We start from the raw sequence: 23,991 nt of genomic DNA, 5'->3' as shown, positions 1-23,991 counted from the left end.
ATCTTTTAAACAACACTACATTTTCAGTTATTCTCAACATGGTTTTTAAAGCTTGGTCACCTATCTCTATTTGGGATAGGTAAAGTGGAACAAGTATTGTATATTTTATTATAAGAAGGCACCAAAAATAAGTTAAAGAACTTTAATTTGGGGACAGTAATTCTCTAATATGTAAATTTGGATGAACAGCTCTGCAGTGCTTCCACCTTAGGTATCATCCAAACCAAGCTATCATGTATGGTCTGTTGAAATGGGAAATAGTTACTATAATTTAAATCTCCAAGAGTGCCAGACTATATACAGGTAGTCCTCAATTTATAAACCCAACAGAGCCCAAAATTTCCATTGCTAAGAAAGACAGTTGTTAAGTGAGTTGTGCCCCATTGTACAACCTTTTTTTGCCATGGTTGTTAAGTGAATTACTGCAGTTGTTAAGTGAATCTGACTCCCCCATTGACTTTGCTTGTCAGAAGCCAACGGGGTAGGTTACAGACGGTGCTCACATGACCTTGGGACAATGCAACTGTCATAAACACAAGGCAGTTGTCAAGTGCCCGAATTTTGATCTCATGACTGTGGGGATGCTGCAATAGTCACAAGTGTGAAAAACGGTCATGAGTCACTTTTTTCAGTGATCAAATTGTCACTAAATGAATGGTTGAGAGAGAGAGAGAGAGAGAGAGAGAGAGAGAGAGAGAGAGGGAGGGAGGGAGGGAGGGAGGGAGGGAGGGAGAGAGAGAACCAAGGTTAATGCTTATATAACATGTTGTATTCTAGTAAAAGGGAACACTGTAATTTAACATTAAAACCTTTGGTTCAAATGGGAAAAAAAGAAAAGAAAACCCAAATCAAAGTTCATTGTACAGGATTTCCAAACCAGATTGAGAGAAAGATACTTTTTGACAATTTTGAGCTATATGGACTTGGTATAGTCATACTGTCTATATTTTTAAATAAGACAATATCAAGCTCATGGGCATCTGCAAAGGCAGTAGAATGTTTCAAGAAAACAAGCTAACGATTTTGCAATCGTGACATAATGCATGAGAAGAAGAATAAGTACGAGAAAAAGAGTGAGAAAGATCATGCTAGTTTTATCTCTAAAAATGTTTTCCTGACTAGAAGAGGGATGCTGATCAACATCTTATTTGAACTAGCAATTCTGAATAATTTCAATCCAATTTTGATTCCTGCACAGTATAATATTGTGTGGGAAAAACAAGATTATACTTAATTGTATTTTTAATTTTATTATGGCATGCATCAGGCATAATTGGGAATTGTGGAAAAAGGAATGAAATTGCCTCCTGAGATTTCTGTAAAAGAAGGGAATGAGAATTATGTGAGAGAAATACTAACACTGGGGTTTTGTTTATTGTCAGTGCTGCATCAGTGGTAGCAATGTTTGGCAACCCTTTTCTATAATGAGCTTTTCTGTCTAATTCCATATTGGTGATATGTAATAATTTATCACTCATCCTAGAACTTGCAAACATATTTATATTTAATATGATGCTTACACTGATTCATATAAAAAAAGTTTGAAAGAAACTAAATATTAATGTTCCAGATGTACATATCAGGTGAAAAGAATATGAGGATAACATACTGTTTGCAAAAAAAATTTATTGTTTCTAGTAAAAGGTGTCTCTAAAGATTATGCAACCATTTGGCTTCCAGCTTAAATCCTCTTTATCCCCATGAAAAGCCTGTCTCTGTAATTTAAGAATACTTGGAGAAAAATTCATGAAGAGCTTTATGTCCCCTCCTATCTCATTGTATAGATGATAATTAGTTTCCCATAATCACTATTGTAACTACAGATCCTTTTGAAATTAACACATATTGTTGTCATCAGCTATGACAAAAATGGAAGCTTCCATGATGAATGACTACCACTTTATATGTGCAAAGCCCCATTTTCATGTTTTTCAAGATCATTAAGGGATTTTAAACGATATATCATTTTGCATGCTCTGCTTAGCACTGTTGGGTGCCAGTATGCAAAGCAATTCGTGAATCCTGTCTAGATATCTTTGAAATCAAGATGATTAATGCTTGTATACTTGTTGTACCCAGAAGCCTTCAGTGCCATCCCAGTTTAGAATTCTTGGCAGAAATGATGCGTCTTGTCAGAAATATTGAGTCTTGAACTTTGTCAGAATATTGAGGCTTTTCACCTGTCACAAAGGCTATCTTTTAAAATATCGTTATCCACATTTTAAAGGTTTTAGCTGAGCTTTCATGTAGTTAAAAAGCCTGGGAAGATAAAAACATTTTGATCCCATGCCACAAAGATATCAACACCAGGATCAAGAAAAATTTCTTTTGGAGAAATACCACTCTCAAACCTGTATGCTTAATTTGGCTGATTTCCCAGTAGATGTGCCATTTGAAATAAAAAAAAATCATCTGTGTTTCTTAAAGCTCCTACATATTTATAAATCTTGTTCATGTGTGTTAAATTATTCTACACATGAGTACATTGATGTGTTGCTTCCTGAGAATTATAATCTAGGGTGCCATCAAATGGTTAGCTACCCTTAGTATTATTTGCACACAGAATATTATAACATATCAAAAGCAATAAATAGATAAAATGAAGATGGCATACATGACTGAAATTGTGCTGGATATGGATGTGAATGACACAGCATCCTAGCTCAGGTATTTCTCATTGCAGTAAACCAAATTTCAAACAAGATTAAATGTTAAAGGATTTCTTCATGTGCATCTATAAAGCAGATGGCTTTGGACTGTTAAACGCAGACTGCTTATACAAATACTTTTATTTAACATCATGAGTTGGAAAATAACTGAGAAAATGCTTCTTGAGCTGTAATATTGCTTTGGGTTAGAGAACTCATATAATTGTGATAAAAGAAATATCTTTCAGTTGGCATATATATATATACATATTTTGCCAGTGGACCTCTTGGACTTAAACTCAACGAATGAAGCTTTTAAACAGCACAAATTGATTCAGAATGATCAGCTCCTTTGCGTTCAGGATATCATCAGCTGCCTCACTACGATTTACAGTGGAATGGAAGAGAAGCACGAGGATCTTGTGAACATTCCACTCTGCGTAGATATGTCTCTCAACTGGCTACTCAATGTTTATGATAGGTAAGTGTGAGATGTTCAGCAAAGCGTTTAAATGCACCAATGCCCTTTTACTGTTACATGTGGGAAAGATAAAACAAATCCCACATATTTGTAAGGCTTTTTTCCCTAAAACCAATAAAGAACTCAAATGTATCTACTAAATTCTGCTTGATAGATACCCCTGATTACTATTTTCAGAAGGCTAAATACCTTAAATCAGGGGTCCTCAAACTTGGCCACTTTAAGACTTGTGGACTTCAACTCCCAGAATTCCTCAGTCTTAAAGTGGCCAAGTTTGAGGACCCCTGCCTTAAATGAAAGCAGATCTAAAGATTGTTAGGTGCCTAGTTTTACGGGAAGAAGGGGCCACGGAGATTTGAATGCAATTACAGAATTCAATGGGTCCTCAATATTTTGTTTCATATGGAACCTTGCCTAGTCTTTTTAAACTCCCTGTTACTTTCCACTTTGTACAGTATGTGTTCAAGCCAATGCAAAGTTTACTCTTTCCTGTAAAATTCTCCAGCAGTAAAATGATTGTGCGTAACTTTATCTTAACATTTTTGCAAGTGGGCTTGGTTTGTTTCTAATTCATCACCTAACATGCTCATGGTTTATATCATTGACGTATACCATTTTCAAATAATTACCCACCTACAGATGCCATCTGCTTCTCTCATGCTATTAATCTGGAATTTAATTAGCATCTGTAAGACATGCTTACTGATGTTTATGGCCGTTGTAAGACATTAAGTGAAAACAATTGACAGCAACACCTATTGTCTTTTGTATTTCTGTCACATTAAGAATTATTTATTCCTCACATTAAGTCAGTAGAGAGAACAAAAGTGAAATTTAATATCGCCAAATATTATTTTCAAAGATTCATATATTTTAGGATCCATTAACATCTGCTCTGTAAAATGCTCCAGCCTTAAACATAAGCCTATAAATATTTGAATTGCAAATATGCTTTAAGTATGTAATACTGAAAACATAGTAATGTACTGGAGCTAAAAAATAGCATGAGAAATTAGAATCCTTACCACTGATTTCCTTCTGGAAGAATTTCCAGCAGTGCCAAACATTAAAGACTATCTGAATGAGGTGAATTGTTTCATAGAGAGTTGAAAAGAAAAATTGGTTGCCTGTAAATGGCAGAAATGAATGACCTTGGGAGACCAAAGAAACTATAGACTAGGCAACCATCATGCCCATGAAAATAAAAAGGATATAGGTAGCATTTCAGAAAGGACCCTCTCTAGGTTTTAGGAAAGTAAAGTAACAAAGGGGAAAATTACTTTCAGACTTACAAAATTCTGTTTCTATTTCTGTAACTTTACAATAAAGGTAGTGTCAGTAATCATGGTTGTTGTTCTTGTTTGGGCTACTTTGAAGGGCTGAGAATGCCTGAAAATCAGACAGGGGACATTAACAACCCTATTTTACAAATGTTCCAGTAGAGCGTTTCAAGAAGAAGTATTTAGATAACCTCAAAAGCAGATTATTTTATTAAAAATATTTCTTGCATTGACTCTGAGCTTGTCTGACCTGTCCCAAGGTTCATATGATAAGCACAATTAGAAAATCCAAACATGGCACTTTCCATAGATCATTGTGCAATCAGATGAATTTGTCCAATGTCAGTAGCAAGTTTAGAGGTTTGGTCAGCCAGACATCATTAGATCTAGACAAAGCTTTGTAGGAGGTCCAATAAGGTGACAAGTCAGTGCATGCAATTGAGATGTCACAGAAAGACACATGTATATCATTTATCTGAATTCAGCTGGCATTGCTGAGAGCTCATTGCAGAACTAGACTACTTAAGATTAATACTTAAGTAGAACGTTAATACTGAGGTAGTTTCTTCTTGTCTCTGCCTACTGACTCTTAATAAATATTGCCATAAATAGATTGGGCTTTAAAGTTGTATCTCCATAGTGAATCCTGTTGTCTCAATGGCTATGAACCTATTTATATAGAAGGTCAGTAATGGAGAAAGAGAAAATACACAACAGAAGCTGGGTCAATACTCAAAAATGTGAGTAGATCTGGGTCATAACTTGGAGATATTAGCCCAGAGAAATCCTAAGGTAATCCAACGTCACAGTAACCAGGCTGAAGCACACAATCACAGCCAAAAATAATTACAAGCAGCTCAGTATTAGCTGACACCTGCTGGCAATACTGAAAGACATTTAGGCTCAGGCTTAAATATTGTAATATTGGGCACCTCCTTTGAGTCCAGGTATTGGGGTCTTTAAAGAAATATAATTCTGCAAGATTTTTGTCTTGGTTTTCTAATATGTCTAATCTCCTGAATGTTTAGCATTCCTAGAGGAAACCAGTGTTTTTGGCAATATTTTTGGAAGTGGTTTGTTATTGCCTTCTTCCTAAGGCTAAAAGGCGATGACTGCCCCAAGCTTACCCATCTGGCTTTACGCATAAGGCAAAAGTAGAATTCACAGTCTAGTTGGTTTATAGCCTTATGCCTTAACCACTTCGGAAAAATTCACAGAAAAATTGTCCAGGTCATTGTCAGGAATCAATACTGACTCAAAGGTTAAAAAAAAGGGGGGGGGGATTGGGGAACTGTCCAGGAAAAAAAAAGACATTGTCTAGCAAGTCTTCCTGATTAACTTTCTCGTTTGCAGAAGCACTGGTTGACCCATCTCCAGCTATACCTGAATGCTTTTCTTTCACTGGTTCTGTTGCCAGTGATGGTTTTGTAAATACCAGATTGCATAAGATTGAAGTCATACTGCTAGATAAAATCAGTACTATTCATTCTCTAATAACAAATACACCCAACATTTTTGTTCTAATGTACATACACATCAAAGTTTTTAAAGCTCAGACTAGGCAAATAGTACTCTGAAAAATATTAATGTACCTGTAGATACTATAATTTGCATTCACTTGTCATCCACTCATTCAGTGTAGGGTGTCACATTATTAGCACATGCTGTGATGCTGTGCGCTTGAACTACAATGTGTGATAATTAATGTGTTTAAGCTGAATGTAAATATTTAGACCTTGCACAGAACATTTGTGAAAGAGACTCATTGATATGATTAGTAGCTAATGTCTAGAAATTGAAGTACACCAGGTGTTTTTGCTAGCTCTTTCAGTGTTTGAATTAAATTATACCACCTCCTGCCAACTATTTTAATGCTGTTTCTATAACAGTGCCCGGACTGGAAAAATCAGAGTGCAATCCTTGAAGATTGGCTTGATATCTCTTTCTAAGGGTCTCTTGGAAGAAAAATACAGATGTGAGTATGTTTTAAATATAATTCTGCAAAATCCATAATTTTGCCAAGGCTCGGCAAGAGATGAAGTAGAGTTGATTGGAACAAGTGCATTTCTCTGTCTCTTCTGTCTGTCCATCCATACCCATACGCATGCTTGTGTGCACAGACATACACACATATTACTAAACTGTTAATTTTACATTCCCTTTGCTTCAGTATTTGAAGTAGGACAATATTCCAGCTTCGGTTTCAACAAAGTCCACATTCTGATAAAATGTTCCATCAAAATGTAGGACTCAAGATCATAATTAAATTTATTGGCCACCAACCTTACCACAGGATAACTCTGGGCAACTTACACTACTTTTGTCAGAATTTCCTTCATTGTGTAAGGCATAGGTAATCTGTATTGTTTCCAGGAACCAGTGTGCCCCAATATCAGACATTCTGGTAATGTTAAAAGAAACTGACCTATAGCCAGATAGCAGTTTCATTAAGCATTAGCAATAGCAATAGCAATGGCATTTAGACTTATATACCACTTCACAGTACTTTACAGCCCTCTCTAAACAGTTTACAGAGTCAGCATATGACCCCCAACAATCTGGGTCCACAATTTACCGACCTCGGAAGGGTGAAAGGCTGAGTCAACTTTGAACCGATCAGGTTCAAACTGCTGAACTGCTGGCAGTACTGCATTATAACCACTGAGCCACCATGGCTCTTATATGTATTTGCAGCAATGCCTCTGTATAGTAAAGAACTATCCAGTGGGATAGTAGAGAACACCCAGTTAGGCAGTTTGGTTCAATCAGTATAAATGAATATTTTGTAATGGAACATAACATAACTTTTTGTGAATAGGTAGGTCTCCTATTGGAAGCTTTTTTAACACGCCATCACAAGTTCACATAATTCTAAATATACAGCCAGCTCAAAAGGTCTAAATTTTTAGTGTAAACTTTCTCTCCCTCCCCCCGCTGCACATACACAGATTCCTATTTGCTATTCCTATTACTCTCCTCACCGGTTCATTATCCAGGAATACACCGCTGTATGAGAAGAACAAATAACACTATCTGCTGTTCTGCAGCATATGATGGGATCAAGCTTTTTCTTCCTATAGAGTTAAAGAAAATACAGTTTGGGCAAAATTTGTAACTTTGTGTACAATTCAGCTGTTACAAATTTCATTAATGTTAAAAAATGCCTCTCAAGTAAACATTTGAAGACAATAAAATCAAAGGAAATTAAGTTACGAGAAAACAGCGGGGGATTTCTATTTATTAGAATATTTATAAATTGCCATTCCTCTTTATCTAACCAACTAGTCCTATAAAGTAAAACAAATAAAAGGGTTGAATTAATAATGACTCATCTCACTGCAATGGATTATATGTTCTGTTTTACAAAGTAGATTCGTTGTTTACTGTTCATAGTAGCATTAGCCTTTTACATTGTATTAAGCTAAATTTCTGTCTGAATAGAATTAGTAAATAACAGATCCTAATAGTAGGCCTGCAGTGGGCATTCTGTGTAATTCAGGTCTGCAGAATAAAATAAAATGACATACATTGTTTTTGTTTCTTTGCTAGTAAATGATTCTTTTAAATCCTATTTTGATGTCCCAGTCCTCTTTTCTCAAGATATGCACAAATTCCCCTATTTAATTATTTAGGAAGTTCCTTAAGACTTGGCTTTGTTCCCAGGCCTGGAAACAGGGTGTTTGTTGAGTCCCTTTTTAATATTGTTGTTGTCGATTCATCCAAGCACTTACGTTTTTAATTATGTGTTTAAGTTTTGTGCTTTAAATATTGAAAGCTGCTCGAAGTCTTTTCAAAATTGGTTAGCTGTAAAAATCCACTCAATCCATCAGAACAAAGAATAATTTGATCCAACCTGCATATATTGAAAATTATAGGATCTGAAATCAAATAGCATATATTCTTAGTATATTTTCCACGCTTGGGAAGGTAACCGCTTTGAGCAGGGATCTGTGGGTGGACATCCTGGAATTTGTATAACATGTGGGTGCTCTTGCAAAATAGCTTATAACCAGATAAAGAACCATTTTACATGATATATGTGCCATCTTCTCCATATCTTCCTCTGCATGTCATCTAAATGAGTCTGCTTGTCTTTATTATGGGCCAATGAATGTGCTTCCAAACAAAGGAAATAAATTCGGTGCTTAGCTAGAACCATCCATTTTTATCAGTCTCAGAAGTAAAAAGTTTTGATTGGAAGCATGCAAGCTTTTTTTTTCTTTAATTAAAATACTTTTTAAAAAAAATCTCATACTGTATGAGTGGGGAGCTTAATGGGCAAAAAGGAACAATCCTCAAATCTCCAGACACCATTTTAGAATCCCCAAGCTTAAGGAAATGTTTACTGTGACAGGAGAAGTACCACTTGCACAATTTAATTTGAACAAAAATATTATTGAATCAAAATACAAATAAATGAAAAAAGAGCAGTTGATTACTGGCTAGTGAAACAACACATTCTTGGAATACATTATAAATGAACCTATACTTTTTAGATAGCTCCAAATATGATATGTAAATATTGTGTCGCTTATCAGTGGAACTCAGAGCCCAAAGCGTCATAAAATAAGGAATGATCAATTCATAAATTCTTTGACAAACTTATGAAAAGTCATAGGTTACATATTGGGAGCATGATTTTACAGATGTAACTCTACCTCAGGATTGATAAAAATGATTGATATGAGAATACTTTATGATTTGGAAGAAAAGTTAGTGTGATTCAAGTTTATCTGTTTATAAATACTGTATATCTTAAACATGCAGTATAAATGATTAAGTAAATCTTAGACTAGGAAGAATGTGCTGAAGTCATTTCAGATAACTGAAATGGAAAAATCTTCTTTCTTCCATGCGGTGTTTAAATAGATCTGCTAAACCAGAGGTCTTCAAACTTGGCCCTTTTATAACTTGTGGACTTCAACTCCCAGAATTCCTCAGCCAGTGTGCCTGGATGAGGAATTCTGGGAGTTGAAGTCCACAAGTCATAAAAGGGCCAAGTTTGAAGACCCTTGTGCTAGACCAACAGCATACATGCTAGGTATTTGATTGTTTGAATGCAATTGTTTGAATGTTTTGATATGATTATTTTTTATTTTAACCCGTAACAGAATGGTGTTTTAATAAAATGAGAAAGATACTTTTGATTTAGAGAGTGATTTTAAAAAATAAACACTCTATGCTTAAGATCCCAGAAAGAGACTTAGGTTCTCAGAGTGAATGGTTTAATATAACTTGGTGCTGTACTTCAAAAACTCTTAAATATGTTGAAGAACGATTAAGTCAAACTTTTGCTTGCATGGGCCACATATAAAATATATAATACAGTTAAGGTATATGAAACACATAATAATGTTAAAGGTCTTGTGGGGCCACATTACTAGCTATCCAATGCTACATGCAGCCCATATGCTGTGAGTTGGACACGTCTGTGTTAAGCAAACAGCTTAAATAAAACAGAAATACCAAAAGAGATTTTTGAATACAAAACAGTTATTTACATTTTCAAGAGAATAAAAATGTTAACTTGCCTCAGATAACAAACAATATTGCTGATTGCTATGAAACCTATTCCCCCCCCCAGTTTTGATGAAGAATGGATCTCTATTCTTTACTTCCTTTTTCATGTACAATTTGTAAGCAAAAATATATGATAGCACCTACTTCAATAGCCAACATGTCATTGTGGAATTCAGAGAGAGTATTAATTAAAGGGCAAAACAAAGCTGAAATACCCCTAAAACCCCTCTTCCTCATTCTGAGTGCTGAGTTTACATTGGTTTTTCTGTGATCTTCCTTTATTATCAAACAAGAAATGGTAGAGAATGGCAGACATTAAAACTGTGCCTGAAATATGAACTTACAGGAATTGTAGGAAAAGCTCCATTTTGCATTTCTACTCTATGCACTAAGGAAGAGATGACTTAGAGCAGAGGTCCCCAACCTTTTGGGCACCAGGGACCGATTCTGTAGAGCAGTGGTTCTCAACCTGTGGGTCGGGACCCCATTTGGGGTTGACCGACCATTTCATGGGGGTCGCCAAGCAAGGCTGTCCGCCATTTTTTTTGTCTGCCATTTTTTTCCCCTTTTCCGGCGGGTGCCTTACCTCCCTTGAGCTGGGCCAGCTGGTGGTCGGCCTGCTCTGTCTCTGCCGCTTGCCAGCTACGCCTCGGCCAGCGCAGGGGGCGGAACCACGCATGCGCGCCGCTCCCGGGCAGGGAAAGTCCTCAACCTACGACCGGTTGGGTAGTCCTCGACTTACGACCGGTTTAGTCCTCGACTTACGACCGGTTTAGTCCTCGACTTACGACCGGTTGGGGTCGCGGCATTAAAAAGGTTGAGAACCACTGCTGTAGAGAGAGGATTTTCTGCGGACCGGAGGGTGCGTGGTTTTGTGTGCTGCCTGAATCCTTTGAATGGGGCTATCCTTGTTGCTGGCATGCCGTGGCCTGGTACTGGTCCACGGACCAGGTGTTGGGGACCCATGGCTTAGAGCAGAGGTCTTCAAATTTGGCCCTTTTATGACTTGTGGATTCAACTCCCAGCGTGCCTGGCTGAGGAATTCTGGGAGTTGAAGACCACAAGTCATAAAAGGGCCAAATTTGAAGACCCCTGGCTTAGAGTAATTCACAGGTAAAATTGGAAGAAATGAGAAATTGCTCCTTCTCAAGCAAGTGTCCTTTTTTTTTCTCCCTTTTTGCCTCGAAGATCTCTTTAGAGAAGTGGCTGGACCTACCGAAATGTGTGACCAGAAGCAGCTTGGCTTGTTATTGCACGATGCCATCCAAATCCCACGACAGCTTGGGGAAGTAGCTGCTTTTGGAGGCAGTAACATTGAGCCCAGTGTCCGCAGCTGTTTCCAACAGGTAAGTGTGTCTGTTTCCATTTCTGAATGCTCTAAATGCAGAGCACTCATATGTTAGCTGGGTTCACAGGGAGTCTCTTTCAGAGCTTCTGAAGGTTTGAAGTTCTCTTCCGGAGGAAGAGGGACATAACAGAATAACAAAATAACAGAGTTGGAAGGGACCTTGGAGGTCTTCTAGTCCACCCCCCTGCTCAAGCAGGAAACCTTATACTTTGAGTTTATACGCCCATTGCTGCCATCCTTTCCTTTAATTATTTGAAGTACCTGAAATGGGCTTTAGTCTCATACGATTGTACCACTAACCTGATCTGAAAGGCTTATACCAGGTTTAGGCAACCTCGGCTCTTTTATGACTCATGGACTTCAATTCCCAGAATTCCTAAATCAGAGGTTGCCTACCCCTGGCTTATACACATAATCCTTGACTTATATGACCACAGTTGGGACCAGAATTTCCATAGTTAAGTAAGGAAGTTGTTAAGTGATTCACACCTGATTTTATGACCTTTTTTGCCATAGTTGTTAAGTAAATCACATAGTTGTTAAGCAAATCTGGCTGTATTGACTTTACTTATCGGAAACTGGCTGGGAAACTTGCCAACGGTGATCAAATGACTCCAGGATGCTGCAATCATAAATACATGCAAGTTGCAAGTGCCGAAATTTTGATCACCTGATCATGGGGATGCTGCAGTGGTCATAGGTGCAAGAATTGGTCATAGGTCACTTTTTTCAATACTGTTATAATGTCAAATGGTCCCTAAATGAATCATTGTAGGTCAACTACCTACAATTACAGTGGTAAGTAATTGTCTTTTCTTCTTTGACTGAATATTGGTGGGATGAGTAATGTTTCCTTGAAGATCAAACTTGGAATATGTTTTTTTAGAAACTAGACTGGATAGGAAATTTTGATAGGAATGTTAAATTATTTTTGATCTCATCCTCATTTATTAGAATAATAATAAGCCAGAAATTGATGTAAAGCAGTTCATAGACTGGATGCGTCTGGAGCCACAATCTATGGTATGGTTGCCAGTTCTACACAGAGTAGCAGCTGCAGAAACAGCAAAACATCAGGCCAAGTGCAACATCTGTAAGGAATGTCCAATTGTTGGCTTTAGGTGAGCAAAATAAAATGTCTTTTATGAATTGCATCAGTAATGTAATTGGCTTATATTCCAGCTTCATTGTAGATGCTATGTTAGTAACTCATTATTTAATATGTTACAAGTTAAAGACTCATAAAAACTAGGGGGGCCTTAGAGGTTTTCTGGTCAGTACAGGCTGCACTACAATTTATCTGTAATGATAACCTTCTACCCTCTGTCTGAAGATATCTAGCAACATAGACTTTGCCAAGTTGACCCCTATTTTTCTTGGGTTCTAGTGTTTAAACTCTTCAACATCTTGATAGTCACCCTGAGCCCTTATGGGTTGGGAAAAATGAACACAAATCAACCTGTATGCTTAATTCAGTAAGTGGAAAATCCATTGGGCAGTATTGGTTCAGAAATTCACACTCATCAATGGATTGTCACCTGGTTCTGGGTAATAGCCTTTAAAACAACTTACCAGGTGTTTGAAACTAAACTATAAGTAATTTACTACAGAAAAATTCACAGCACAGTAAATTATTACATGTAGAAAATGTTTGAGAAGATTATGTAGATTAACTTCTGCAGCTAATATGCATTAGAATGTAAATAGGCTGAAGCCAGCCATAATTCATGATAGTCCTTGCCAGTCTCATAAAGCTGCTTTACAAATAGCACTGTGTCCTTATGTGAGCTTATTATCACAACAACGCAGTATTTGCATTATGCTGGGGAAATTGCAACTCAGTAACACAGACTTCATGATAGTTTTGTTCTTATGTATAAGATTTTTGTGGTCAAATTTTCTCTGAAATATTTATCATGTCACTAATTGAATCTGAATTCATTAGAAGTGTTATTACCAATATTCCCAAATGGTATGAAAATTCATAACAAAAATGTTTTAACAATAGCAGGTTTGCAAAGCTGTCCATTCTAAGGAAGGTTTCTTCTCTATGAAAGAAAGCAAAGGAAGGGAGCAGATAGTGACAATTCAGAATAGTCTCCCTATATGAATGGTCACACATACCGTGCCCTCTTCCATAGGGATAGATTTAATTATATCAGATGGAGAGCTCTCTAAGTCAGTGGCCCCCAACGTTTTGGGCACCAGAGATCAGTTCTGTGGAGAGACAGGTTTTGCCTGCATCCCGCAAATGGACCTTGCTAGTTTGTGCGGACTGTTTCTGGCATGCCATGGACCGGTGCCGGTGCACAGACTGGGGGCTAGGGACCCCTGCCTTAAGTCACTGGAGTTAGCTATCTTATTTTTAGTCTGGGATTTCCTCCTCCCTCCTTCCTCCCTCCACACTCCCTCCCTCCCTCCCTGCCTTCCACAAACATCTGGGATTTTTGTGCTTCTTATTTCCATACTGTAAATTCCTGCCTTTTCAACTTCCAGCTGTATTTATTCAGTGAGTCCCATAGTCTCATTTTCATTATACACTTATTCCATGATCCTTGAACCTATGGAAGATATTCTCTTTTGAACTGAGCTTGCCTCCTAGTCATTCCACAGACACATCCATGTATTTGGGTGGGAGGGAGGGAGGGAGGGAGGGAGGGAAGGAAGGAAGGAAGGAAGGAAGGAAGGAAGGAAGGAAGGAAGGAAGGAAGGAAGGAAGGAAGGAAGATTTCTGATGCTCCTTGTCAACTTCTCATAAGGAAAGCTGACAATACATTGGAAATTGATCTCACTCCTATTGCTTTTTTGCCCACCTGTGGTCATTCTGTTTCTCTGTTTAGGTAATCAAATATCTCTGAAACTATGACCCAACAGGACACAGGTTGTCTAGTCTCTATGCCAATAAAAACTTCAAAGAAACACTTTTTATCACTAACATGGGAAAGATTGCAAGATTAAATCCTCTCTGTCCATCTTTGATAGTCTCATCACTGTTTGATTCCTTTGCAGCTTCTGTTTAGCTGTAAGGACAGTGTGTTAATTGTATTTACTTAGTATAAATAAGAAAAATGGATATAGAGTAAAGAAAATGAAAGATACAAAGCGAAGGCATGGAAAAAAAGACAATGTGGCTATTGCATCCAATCATAAAAATAAATTACATTATTTAAATAAATTACATTATTTAAATCATATTTTATATCATACTGGAATAGCAATAGCTGGTTCAGCATTTCTCAGCCTAACCCCCTAAAGCAGGGGTGTCAAACTCGCAACGTCACGTGATGTGTCGCAATGTATCGTGACTTTTTTTCCATTGCATTCCATTCCACCCCATTCCATTCCATTGCAATGGGTGCAATTTCGGCATGACGCATCCAGCCTGCGGGCCGGCAGTTTGACACCCCTATCCTAAAGTATCTACATACAATATATTCAAAAGTCATAGACAAGCCAACAAACATTGGCATTAAGACTAAGGTACATCAATATCAGCAACCATTCAGATATTGTTGGAATATCTAAAAGTGTGTTACACAAAAGTATATAAGCTTGCTATCTGCTAAAAATGATCATAAATTTTGGAGTTCCCCCATTTCTAAATGGGTCAGTAGTAAAAAGAAAACTAGGTCATTATCTTCTCTATGTTACTAGGCCACACCATTAGCCACCTACTATTTTCAAGTCTCATTCCTGATTCTAAAACACTGAAAATTCAGGTTATGCTGTTATAATACAGATAATGCTGGTTGCTATTTACCTATGTTCTCTTTACAGAATATATTTAAAAATGGATTCATTTTCCCGTTTATTGAAACTCACAGATTTATTCATTTAGATGTAAAATAATTTGTCAGCTGGCATTGACAAAAGGGAGCCCAATAACCTTATCATACATTTCTGTTGATTTTCTTATTAAGTGTTTATGACAGCCTAATAGAAATTGCCTATTTTGTAGTTAATCCTCCACTAGGCCAATGATGGAAATTTAAGTAAAACAATATTTTTGTTAGCTGCTAATCAAAAATGCCTTTGTCAGTTTGAAGCCTTCCAGGAAACAGTCCTGACATCCATAAGCTGAACATTCTTAACTTAACTTATTTTGTCACATATCAAAGTGGCTTGGTCTGTTGTAAAATTGAAATATTTTAAACACTTGGACAGAATGATTCCTCCTTCCTTGTTTCAAACTCTTTTTTTTTGAAAAGCCATCAATATAATTGAATAAATAATATAAACTTAGCTGTGAATAGAACTGTGGGTACAAATTGTAGAACAAAGAAGACCATGTAAGTTATGATAAAGAAAATAATTCTTATTTTGGGGGGGGGGGGTTGCTTCTTTGATTGCTCCTGGTGACAATCATCATCTTGAAATAGTGATCCTTTTGATTGTACTGAACAATCAATCTCTTCTTTCAGGAACACATTTATATAAAAATATGCTGCATTCTTCTCTAGTGGTTTCTCTTCATCCCTACTGTATGTGAGAAAATAATGCAACTATTAAAAATCTAGATGTTACTAGATGTTGATTTTCAGACCAATTATAATTGTTATAGAAGCCATGGCATACTACTATTTGGAAATGCAGTCTTTCATATGCCAATGAGTAAATAATTAAAAATGGGCTTTACTGACTAGAATTTTTCCTTTATTTTTTAAAAAAAGTAGGTTTTTCTCTGGTTCTGGCATTCAGTTTTATTTGTTATTTCTAAGGACTAAATTAAACATGGTATTCATACAATGGGTAGATGAGTATAGTTTTTAATGGAATAAATAGATATTATTTAGATGGATAGTTTGCACACAGTCTTTAGTCAAATCATTGTCATCATCTTCATCATCATCTTGCCAACCCCCTGAATAGTGTCACAATCTCTTCATCTATCTTAATTAGGTTGTGTTTTAAACTCTGTAATTTAAAATTTTGAGTTACAAAATCTGTAGAGCTTGGCATTAAGTTTTTGAACCTTTCACAAAATTGAGGGTCTTCATTTTTTTTTTTCAAATTCCATTCACAGATATCGGAGCCTGAAACATTTCAATTATGATATTTGCCAGAGCTGTTTTTTCTCTGGTCGAACAGCAAAAGGTCATAAATTACATTACCCAATGGTGGAATACTGTATACCGGTGAGTATTGAATATTCTTAATTCATTACTCTTAATTTATTCCATACTAGCTGTATCCAGCCACGCATTGCTGTGGCTCAGTCTGGTAAAAGCGTGTGTTGCTTTTATGTCCAACAGATGGTGCTGTTTTTCAAAAAAAGCATGTTTTTACCTGTCACAGGTGTGACATCTATATAGTATAGGTATATAAAAACACATGCATATTCGAATGCAACGTTGTGTCAAAATTTCAAAGCAATCGGTGAAGAACTTTCGGAGATTTAAGATTTTGAACAAACAAACATTTACATTTTTATTTATATAGAAGATTATACCTTTCTCAGCACTGAGCCGTGGTGGCACAGTGGTTAGAATGCAGTACTGCAGGCTACTTTTGCTGCCTGCCAGCTGCCTGCAATTAAGCAGTTTGATTCTCACCGGCTCAAGGTTGATTCAGCCTTCCATCCTTCTGAGGTCGGTAAAATGAGGATCCAGATTGTTGGGGGCAATATGCTGACTCTGTAAACTGTTTAGAGAGGGCTCTAAAGCTCTGTAGTATATAAGTAGTATATAAGTCTAAATGCTGTTGCTATTGCTACTCTTCTGTTTTTAAGATTCACTCTATTTTACCATGGTAACTAGTATTGGATTAATGTGTTGAAAGTAACTATAGTTAGTATGGTATCTGGTAAAATAAATGTTAGAGTTATGTTTTTTGAGAATGGACCAAGTTTGTTTTGGATTAATGTTGCTTATACTTTCTTACAACACATTCTTTGTTTACTAGACAGAAAGAATAAAATTTTGGGATCTTTTTTTTAAAGTCTCATTTAAAAGAAAATTTGAACAAAAAATATATTCCTTTTCTAAAATATATTTCTCTTATTAATTTTAGTGTTACTTTTGTTGTTGTTGTTATCCACTATTATTATTATTTCAATCAGCTTGAAAGATACGGAATTTGGAAAGTCCATGAATATTGGCTGCTCTTAATATGTTATTTAGGAATTCATGCTTATAATTTTCTGGAACCCGCATGGTGGCTATATAATCAGACCCTTGTAACGTTCCTTTGGGTTGGACTCAATGCATGTTCAATTGGCTGCAATTTACTTGATTTTCATCCCATTGCAATCTCATGACTCTCAGCAGTTCTAATGTCAAAGTAAAAATAAATATAGAATCCAAGCAGCATACAATCCAAATTGCAAAAACAAAACCATGTAGGAAAGAACAATAATAAAGAGCAACAAGAGATGCAGGTGATGCAACTGAAAGGATCTTTGAAAAAAGCTCCATTTTTGTTAGTAACTTCTAAAAACTGCTGGATGGAAGCAGCCTGCTCTCCATGGGGAGCCCATTCCATACAAGGTTGAACATCAAGAGAATTGAGATTCATTGCTGTGCCTGATGTGATATCTGGCACATAGTGAGTTTTTGAGTCTCTGTATGAACATAATTAATTCTTTCAGGTTTTGGATGGCTAGAATGCAACTTCCAGGGGATGAAAGGAAGTATCTTTCTTTGTGCCTCACTAAATGAAGTGGTGTCTTCGCAGTAATGCATAACAGCATGAATTACTATGGAACATTAGGAATATTTTTTATATTAAGCATGAAGACTTGGTATAGCGATAGACCATCTTTTAGTAATCCTTTTCAAGATTTGTTTTCACTGTCCCCCTGCTGAAATGCTGGCTTCGATAGCAAAAATTGGATTATGGTAAAATTCAAGACAGCACTAATTATATCCTCAGCGTGATGGTTTTATCCACCACATAACATGTAATGTCAAAATGAATTAGGCAGAGCAACCCTTCCATACTATTTCTAACATGTTTCTAAACATGAGGAAATGATTTTGGATGCTGAGGTTCTTCTGCCTTCCTCTATAGTCTATATACCCCATGCTTATTATTTTGATTAATCATATACATTTATACATTTTGTGTTTAGAATGCTTTTGTTGTAGTTCAAAACTTTAGAAGGATGCCAGCTTGCTTTAATTATTTATTACCTCGATTTGTATGGCCAGCCAATTAGGAAATGCAGTTTTGCATTGGAAACTGCATTTCCTAATTGGCTGGCCATACAAATTGAGGTAAAAAATAATTAAAGCTAGGTGACACTCTTCTAAAGTTTTGAACAAGTAAAGCATTCCAAACCCCAAGAACAGACTGAAAAGATACAAAAAACAATACAGGTTAGTCTTCATTTAGTGATTGTAATTGGTTACAGAGAAATGGTCGCTAAGTGATATGGTTGCCAAGTGGAGCCGGAGGGAGGGAAGGAGAGAGAGAGAGACAGAGAAAGAGACAGAGAGAGAGACAGAGAGAGAGACACACACAGAGAGAGATGGTTGTTGCCATCTCATTCATTCAAAGTTCTTTTACACCAGGAGTCTTCAAACTTGGCCCTTTTATGACTTGTGGACTTCAATTCCCAGAATTCCTCAGGCAGGCACGCTGGCTGAGGAATTCTGGGAGCTAAAGTCCACAAGTCATAAAAGGGCTAAGTTTGAAGACCCCTGTTTTACACAGACTCCTTTGCCTGAGCTGTTCATTTCCCTTTTTCTTTTGACCGCTCACAGGGTATCCCTAAAATGTGCTAACTGCAAGTTAACAAGCTCAGTTCTATGACCTTAATTTGTTGATCAGAATCCTCTGGCTGGCTGACAGTTGCTGCCTGAAATTGACCAGACCTTAATCAACAGACCAATCTTAACTGAAGGCTTTTGTTGTAATAAATGCCTTAATTGGTCAGAATATATATTTTTATTACCGTTTAGTACCATTTATTTGCAAGCCATCTCTATCTGAGGCAGTTGTTAAATGAGGACTACCCGTAGTACTTTCAATTATTAAAATATTTATACCCAAGTCAACTGATATGGGAGGTGCTTTTTGCAGCTTAAGCAAATATATTGCAAGATAGAACAATATATTTTCCATTGATTATATAAGACACTATTCTAGAATTAGAGCCTAACTTCAAAATGGTCTTAAATCTCATATAAAGTTTTATTCCACTTTGCAATAGAACTATAAGTATTTAAAAAAAAACCTGAAACTTTGAACATAAGGTTTTTATGCTTTGGCTAAAATCCATATATATTGAATCCCCAGGCAATCTATTGCAGTAGGCAGCAATTATACATTGTAGACAGCTCAAAATATATAAGTATGTAGACTACTGATACACATTCTTGTTTTAAGGATTTCATATTTTTTAAGAAGATAGATGCAAGATATTTTTGCAGTGATTGCTCAGATGAAATTAAGAATTACATTATTCTATACTTAACAAAATAAATTTAAAGGTAAATTATCATCTTCACCATCTTTATCTACTTCTCATTTTTTAACTCACAGGGTGAAAGTGCTTTGGACAAAAACTATTTTAACTTTAATCAGAAATTCTGTTAGTAAATTAAAAGTATTATTCTAGGTCAGTGGTAGGCAACCTTGGCTCTTTTATGACTCGTGGACTTCAACTCCCAGAATTCCTGAGCCAGCATAGCTGGCTCAGGAATTCTGGGAATTGAAGTCCACGAGTCATAAAAGAGCCGAGGTTGCCTACCCCTGTTCTAGGTCCTTTGTAACCTCACAATCTCCCTCCTCCCTTGTAATTAGGAATTTATATAAAAGACATTATTTTAAACTTGCATGGCAGCAAGCAAAAGCTGGGAAAGCTGAACTGGGAGATTAATACCAGGAATGTCAACATCCATTTTGTAATGCAATCAAGTGCTAACTGCATCAATTATTCATACAGCCTAAGTCTAGGAGCATGTAATTATTCATGAAAGTCCCAGATTTCCACATAAATGGGTAAGATATGATTATCCTAAATATTTGTCAGAGAGCTGATGGAATGCTTTCTACGGTCTTGATGCACAGGGTTGGGGCATCATTAAAGTAATTTAGGCATTTATCTAGCATGGCACAAGAGATGGGTGTGGTGCAGGGTGGCAGGTGGAAGCAGGTTGTGTTGAGTGGCTGCAATAATTTGCTAACACCTCAGTGAGAGGGTGTGAAAGCTCTACTTCACATTGGCTGAGCCCACAATGTACAGCGCCAAGGAAGCCCTGTATTGTCTCAGTATGTCTTGTAAATCTAGATGTTCTACAAATGGAGAAGAAAACATTATAGGTAGTATCCAACACTTGCATTTTGGTTTCTCTTCTGGAGATCTCAATTCCCAGAAATTGGCAATAATGTATATAATCTTAAATTTTATCTTATAAGAGAACCAAACAACCTTGTCTGAATCCTATTTGCCAGCCCAGGGTTTCATGAATCCTTGAATATTACCTCTCTTATTAATCTCCAAAACTAATAAGGATGCACTTATTTTTAGCTTTTGAAGAGCTTATTAAATTTATAGCCTACTCATCATCAAATTTATAGCTGACAGTAATAAAGATCTTTATTACTCTCTGTTATTAGCTTAAGTGTATTATTCGTAGCTTTTCTTTTGTATTATTTGAAGTGGATTTTTTGAACTGCTTCAAAAACAACAAAAACAAATTAGAATATTTGAAGCTATCTTCTTCATTCACTCTTTAAAAATCTGAATTTTCTCAGTTGCATTTAGAAAGACAGGGAGGAAGTTTGTTAAGTGCTTATCAAAAGGAACTGATTGATAATCTCATTTATTTCCACTAGAATATTCAGTATTTACAGCTCTTTCCAACTGCTGCAAAGTTCTTAAAGATGAGGATCTTCAGAGGAAAAGCAATAACCACTTTAGCTGAGTGTATGAAAAATGGCTGAATCTTACAATAATTTTAATCAAGCCACTCAAGACCTAGCCATCGTATGCATACAACATGTTAACCATGCCTCATTATAATTTTGTGAGTGGCTTAATACATTTCATGAACTTAGTCTGTTTCATCAGCCTATGATTCAGGGTTTTGGGTGAACTTAGAAAATAGTTTAATTCAGAAAATAGGTTAAATGCATCTATGGCAGGGGTGTCAAACTGCTGGCTCGTGGGCTGGACATATCACGTGGAAGCCACACCCACCCCATTGCCGGCAATGGCAAAACCATCCTGATACGTTGTGCGACGTCACGTGACGTCGTGAGTTTGACATGTCTGATCTATGGGAATTAAAACAATTGTAGAATCAAGCATTTTAAACCCTCTGATAAAAGTCTGTACCGTATTTTGTATTTTCCCACATGTAACTTTTTTTAAAAAGAATATTGATTTCTTTTCATCTTCTCTACAAAGAATTCCATAATTTTAAAAGCACGGAACAATATTCTCACCCATCCTTAACATTAAATGCCTTAAAGTCTTAGTCTGTGCCCTAACTTGTTGTTTATGACTTTACTTCTGCCCCAGAAATTGGAGGGGAGGGCGCATTTGGATCAAATTGAAAATACCTTTGGAGTTTTAAAGGAACTATTACTGAAATGTTACATGATCCCTTCTCAGATCAATTTGTTCCTTTTCACACTCCCAGCTCAAAATCAGATGATCTTTTATTTCATTTTGTAAAGCCACTTATTTATGATGTAAAAACAGAGGAGAAATTTGGTAAAGTTACAGAAAGTAGGAAGGGGTTTTATGTTTGTTTGTTTATTTATTTATTTAACTTTTGAGAGTGGTATTGCAGGAATATTTAGCAGCAAACAAACCATGTGGCGATTTAACACACCAATTTTATTTATTTTAACAATAGCCACAATTTGGGCAACTGAAAATTGGCAGTTTTGCCACTGGATTTCAATGTATGTTTTTAAAATCATAAAATAAAAGGTCTGGTCATCCATGGGCTGAGACTGTCTTCTCATATTGTAACCAAAACCTTGTCTCTGTGTTACACTATAATGAAAGCATTTTATAGTCAAATCTACTAATTTCATTTTGTCATAGTTATGCTTGGGGAAACATGCAAACCAGACACTTACATTCTAAAAAAGACATTAGTGCCAGATCAATGTGCATTTTACTATATACATAATGTCAAGAACAAAGAGAAATCATATTTCACCAAATAAATTCCACGCTGATGCTGTGTGCTATTTTTCATTTTGTTCTCCGCTCAGTTCAGATGTCCCCACCACCACCCATCACACCTCCGTGTTCATTTTCCTACTGCCCTTTCTCTGCTTATCTTTCCTAGCTTATAATCATCTGATTGTTATCAGGAGGCCCCTTAACTCCCTTCAATTCCCCAGTACACTGAAGAATGCTAAACACAATCCTTCTATTAAAAAATGCCAGTCTTCATTACCAGCATATTCAAACCCTGTAAATAAGTGTTACACAATTCTGATTATGCACATTTTTGCAGACAAGGGTTTATGCAAACAGAAAGTTTGCTTGAGATGCCAACAATCTAGTAGCAGCACTTCTGGTTTAGTATTGCAAAGTTGAAGGTTTTTGCACTGGATTCGAACTTCTGAGGGGTATGAGAAGGGAAATGGGAGCACTCCTCTGCTTTATACTTTGTATCTCTATACACAGCAGAGAAAGAAAGTCTCAGTGAAAAAGTGAGGGGCAGTATTGCATGACCTGACCCATTTAGCTTTAGAAAAGGGGCTCCATATATATATATTATTAGTCATTTATTGAAAAAATACAGTCTTAAGGGACAGTTACTCATACTGTTGTAGACAATTTTTCGTGCTTATATACAGTAGCTTGTGAGTTTAAGAAATTAATGCATAAGCAATTGTCAACATTGAGCTGACCTATTTTAATTGCTGATGTTTCAGGCCCTAGGCTAAATAAAGTCTCTAATTTATTAAAGTCTTTCATTGTTCCAACATGACAAATTCAGCAAAAGTGACTAGGCTCTTTGGCAGAAATTCACTAAAAATCTTTTTCTCAAAGGGAAGACTCAAAGGGAAATTATGGAGTTGAAAAAAAAAACCAGGTGTCTATAGCAAGGAATAAATTGAGCAACACATCAAACAAAGTGAAATTGATTTTGTCCTTTATTGAAAACCAATAAATCAATCTCAAAACCTTTGGTTGGCTTTCTTACCAATTTTTACAGATCTGGAAAATTACTTTTATATCTTAGTTTTCTTCTCTTTTAGGAAAATAACTTCAAATAATGAATGGGTGATTGTTGATATTGTTATTCTTCATGCAGAAGTAGCCATTCAACCTTTTGTTGAAGCTCAGTGCACTAATATGTATTTTACATTTCAGTGGAAAAAATTAACCTCATTCTACGTTTGATGAGTTACATATTCATCCACTTTTTCATATTCCAGTGAGTGGCAATGCATGTGCAGCATTTGTCTGAGCAATGCATATTCTCTTAAAATGTTCAAATGGATAATCAAATAATTTGACGCAATATGTTGATAGAAAACACTGGTGGTCCTCTTAGCTTTGATGCTCTGTTGAGAAGCTAGTGAGACTTACAATGCGCACGCCTTGCGCACAGTCACCCATGCTCTTGTCACCTCCCGCCTGGACTACTGCAATGCTCTCTACATGGGGCTCCCCTTGAGGAGCACTCGGAGGCTCCAGTTAGTCCAGAATGCAGCCGCGCGGGCGGTGATGGGAGTGACTCGTCGCTCCCATGTAACGCCGCTGTTGCGCGAGCTGCACTGGCTGCCGGTGGCTTT

The 23,991-nt window shown here is 36.6% G+C and overlaps 1 protein-coding gene across 1 annotated transcript in view; it reads left to right on the top strand.

Annotated features, from left to right (window-relative positions):
* LOC107290480 (utrophin-like) overlaps nucleotides 1-23,991 on the top strand; it is a 47,185-nt gene that overhangs the window by 22,002 nt on the left and 1,192 nt on the right. Inside the window, exons 7-11 of the mRNA XM_015819362.1 lie at nucleotides 2,928-3,129; nucleotides 6,299-6,384; nucleotides 11,118-11,275; nucleotides 12,232-12,398; nucleotides 16,301-16,412. Coding sequence (XP_015674848.1) covers nucleotides 2,928-3,129; nucleotides 6,299-6,384; nucleotides 11,118-11,275; nucleotides 12,232-12,398; nucleotides 16,301-16,412 — 725 coding nt within the window. The remainder of the gene's footprint in view (nucleotides 1-2,927; nucleotides 3,130-6,298; nucleotides 6,385-11,117; nucleotides 11,276-12,231; nucleotides 12,399-16,300; nucleotides 16,413-23,991) is intronic.

This window comes from Protobothrops mucrosquamatus, unplaced genomic scaffold (assembly GCF_001527695.2).
Source record: "Protobothrops mucrosquamatus isolate PMUCROS unplaced genomic scaffold, P.Mucros_1.0 scaffold907, whole genome shotgun sequence".
In the NCBI taxonomy this organism is placed as follows: Eukaryota; Metazoa; Chordata; class Lepidosauria; order Squamata; family Viperidae; genus Protobothrops; species Protobothrops mucrosquamatus.
Note: the sequence above shows the minus strand (reverse complement) of the source record. Positions and strands in the feature narration are given on the sequence as shown.